General features: G+C 47.9%; 2 protein-coding genes across 2 annotated transcripts; both read right to left on the bottom strand.

The window, feature by feature from the left end:
* Window positions 1-1820: 1820 nt before the first annotated feature.
* On the bottom strand, window positions 1821-2303 carry LOC138372788 (secreted effector protein PipB2-like). Its single transcript, XM_069338441.1, has one exon. It carries the CDS (start codon window positions 2301-2303, stop codon window positions 1821-1823), a length of 483 nt encoding a protein of 160 aa, XP_069194542.1.
* Window positions 2304-2309: 6 nt separating this feature from the next.
* Window positions 2310-2753, bottom strand: LOC138372787 (secreted effector protein PipB2-like). The gene has a single exon (XM_069338440.1). It carries the CDS (start codon window positions 2751-2753, stop codon window positions 2310-2312), a length of 444 nt encoding a protein of 147 aa, XP_069194541.1.
* Window positions 2754-3692: the final 939 nt, after the last annotated feature.

The following is a 3692-nucleotide window of genomic DNA, read 5'->3' as shown; positions in this document are numbered from 1 at the left end:
ACTAGAGCCTTGAGGATGCGGCCGGACTATAGAGCCTTGAGGATGTGGCCGAACTATAGAGCCTTGAGGATGTTGCCGGACTATAGAGCCTTGAGGATGTCGAACTATAGAGCCTTGAGGATGCGGCCGGACTATAGAGCCTTGAGGATGCGGCCGGACTATAGAGCCTTGAGGATGTGGCCGAACTATAGAGCCTTGAGGATGTGGCCGAACTATAGAGCCTTGAGGATGCTGCCGGACTATAGAACCTTGAGGATGTGGCCGAACTATAGAGCCTTGAGGATGCTGCCCGACTATAGAGGCTTGAGGATGCTGCCGGACTATAGAGCCTTGAGGATGCGGCCGGATTAGAGCCTTTAGGATGCGGCCGGATTAGAGCCTTGAGGATGCGGCCGGATTAGAGCCTTGAGGATGCGGCCGGATTAGAGCCTTGAGGATGCTGCCGGATTAGAGCCTTGAGGATGCGGCCGGATTAGAGCTTTGAGGATGCGGCCGGACTAGAGCCTTGAGGATGCGGCCGGACTATAGAGCCTTGAGGATGTGGCCGAACTATAGAGCCTTGAGGATGTTGCCGGACTATAGAGCCTTGAGGATGTCGAACTATAGAGCCTTGAGGATGCGGCCGGACTATAGAGCCTTGAGGATGCGGCCGGACTATAGAGCCTTGAGGATGTGGCCGAACTATAGAGCCTTGAGGATGTGGCCGAACTATAGAGCCTTGAGGATGCTGCCGGACTATAGAGCCTTGAGGATGCGGCCGGATTAGAGCCTTTAGGATGCGGCCGGATTAGAGCCTTGAGGATGCGGCCGGATTAGAGCCTTGAGGATGCGGCCGGATTAGAGCCTTGAGGATGCTGCCGGATTAGAGCCTTGAGGATGCGGCCGGATTAGAGCTTTGAGGATGCGGCCGGACTAGAGCCTTGAGGATGCGGCCGGACTATAGAGCCTTGAGGATGTGGCCGAACTATAGAGCCTTGAGGATGTTGCCGGACTATAGAGCCTTGAGGATGTCGAACTATAGAGCCTTGAGGATGCGGCCGGACTATTGAGCCTTGAGGATGCGGCCGGACTATAGAGCCTTGAGGATGTGGCCGAACTATAGAGCCTTGAGGATGTGGCCGAACTATAGAGCCTTGAGGATGCTGCCGGACTATAGAGCCTTGAGGATGCTTCCCGACTATAGAGCCTTGAGGATGTCGAACTATAGAGCCTTGAGGATGCTGCCGGACTATAGAGCCTTGAGGATGCGGCCGGACTATAGAGCCTTGAGGATGCTGCCGGACTATAGAGCCTTGAGGATGCTGCCGGACTATAGAGCCTTGAGGATGTGGCCGAACTATAGAGCCTTGAGGATGCTTCCCGACTATAGAGGCTTGAGGATGCTGCCTGACTATAGAGCCTTGAGGATGCTGCTGGACTATAGAGCCTTGAGGATGCGGTCAGACTAGAGCCTTGAGGATGCTGCCGGACTATAGAGCCTTGAGGATGCTGCCGGACTATAGAGCCTTGAGGATGCTGCTGGACTATAGAGCCTTGAGGATGTGGCCGGACTATAGAGCCTTGAGGATGCGGCCGGGCTATAGAGCCTTGAGGAGGATGCCCGACTATAGAGCCTTGAGAATGCGGCCGAACTATAGTGCCTTGAGAATGCTGCCGGACTATAGAGCCTTGAGGATGCAGCCGGACTATAGAGCCTTAAGGATGCGGTCGAACTATAGAGCTTTGAGGATGCGGTCGGACTATAGAGCCTTGAGGATGTGGCCGGACTATAGAGCCTTGAGGATGCGACCGGACTATAGAGCCTTGTGGATGCGGCTGGACTATAGAGCCTTGTTGATGCGGAGTCCCAGCATGTTGCGTCCCAGCATGTTGAGTCCCAGCATGTTGCGTCCCAGCATGTTGAGTCCCAGCATGTTGCGTCCCAGCATGTTGCGTCCCAGCATGTTGAGTCCCAGCATGTTGAGTCCCAGCATGTTGAGTCCCAGCATGTTGCGTCCCAGCATGTTGCGTCCCAGCATGTTGCGTCCCAGCATGTTGAGTCCCAGCATGTTGCGTCCCAGCATGTTGCGTCCCAGCATGTTGCGTCCCAGCATGTTGAGTCCCAGCATGCTGCGTCCCAGCATGTTGCGTCCCAGCATGTTGAGTCCCAGCATGTTGAGTCCCAGCATGTTGCGTCCCAGCATGTTGCGTCCCAGCATGTTGCGTCCCAGCATGCTGCGTCCCAGCATGTTGCGTCCCAGCATGTTGCGTCCCAGCATGTTGAGTCCCAGCATGTTGAGTCCCAGCATGTTGCGTCCCAGCATGTTGAGTCACAGCATGTTGCGTCCCAGCATGCTGCGTCCCAGCATGTTGCGTCCCAGCATGTTGCGTCCCAGCATGTTGAGTCCCAGCATGTTGAGTCCCAGCATGTTGCGTCCCAGCATGTTGAGTCCCAGCATGTTGAGTCCCAGCATGTTGAGTCCCAGCATGTTGCGTCCCAGCATGTTGCGTCCCAGCATGTTGCGTCCCAGCATGTTGCGTCCCAGCATGTTGAGTCCCAGCATGTTGAGTCCCAGCATGTTGCGTCCCAGCATGTTGAGTCCCAGCATGTTGAGTCCCAGCATGTGGCGTCCCAGCATGTTGCGTCCCAGCATGTTGAGTCCCAGCATCTTGAGTCCCAGCGTCTTGAGTCCCAGCATCTTGAATCCCAGCATCTTGAATCCCAGCATCTTGAATCCCAGCATCTTGAATCCCAGCATCTTGAATCCCAGCATCTCGCCTACAATCGCATGTGAGACTGGGCAGTTGTCAAAGATAATGGACTCTGAATTTCATTTTGCAATGTGTATATTATTTGGAACTATTGTTTGTTGGGGAGCCTTAACCACCGTTGAAAATGTTGACAAGTTCAACGAAACGCATCTCTTGAAATGTTAACTGAACGCAGGAGAGTTATTTTTTTTTCAATTTCCTTCTCAAGTGAAGAACATGTGAAATACAGAGAAGTTTGAGTAATAGAATTATTGATCTAACCATATTATTGTCATATATATATATATATATATATATATATATATATATATATATATATATATATATATATATATATATATATATATGTATATATATATATATATATATATATATATATATATATATATATATATATATATATATATATATATATATATATAAGATGCAGATAGTTGCATTTGTATACAGCGGGAACACGGAAAAAACGAATAATTAAATAAAATATATGAATATATAAATACATAAAGGCGTCGGGGCGGTGAGGAACGCAGTAAAGGCCTGTGCTTTACTATATATATTTTATGTCCAATTTTGGGTTTTATTCCAAGATAAATTAAAAATACAAGAATGGTAAAAAATATAAATTTGGAGTCAGCTTAATCCCAAACCACAACTAACTACCTAAAAGACGAGTTTTTGTATATTTCTTTTATGAAAATTTGGGGGGAATTGTTGACTATTTTAAAATTAAATCTTCAATTTTTATGTCTTTTTAATCCTAAAAATGTCGCAGGTATATAAAATACATGGTACAATTAAAATATTTTTTTAATCTATATATATAAGGTGGGGTCAATGTGAGATTAACGCCGAATTTTTAAATAAACCCCAAAATATTAATATTCAGTAGGAACTTTCTTCATTTCATCTCATTTCTATTTTAAATTACTTTATATATA

Source organism: Procambarus clarkii, chromosome 40 (genome assembly GCF_040958095.1).
Source record: "Procambarus clarkii isolate CNS0578487 chromosome 40, FALCON_Pclarkii_2.0, whole genome shotgun sequence".
In the NCBI taxonomy this organism is placed as follows: Eukaryota; Metazoa; Arthropoda; class Malacostraca; order Decapoda; family Cambaridae; genus Procambarus; species Procambarus clarkii.
This window is presented reverse-complemented; position numbering and strand designations above follow the sequence as displayed.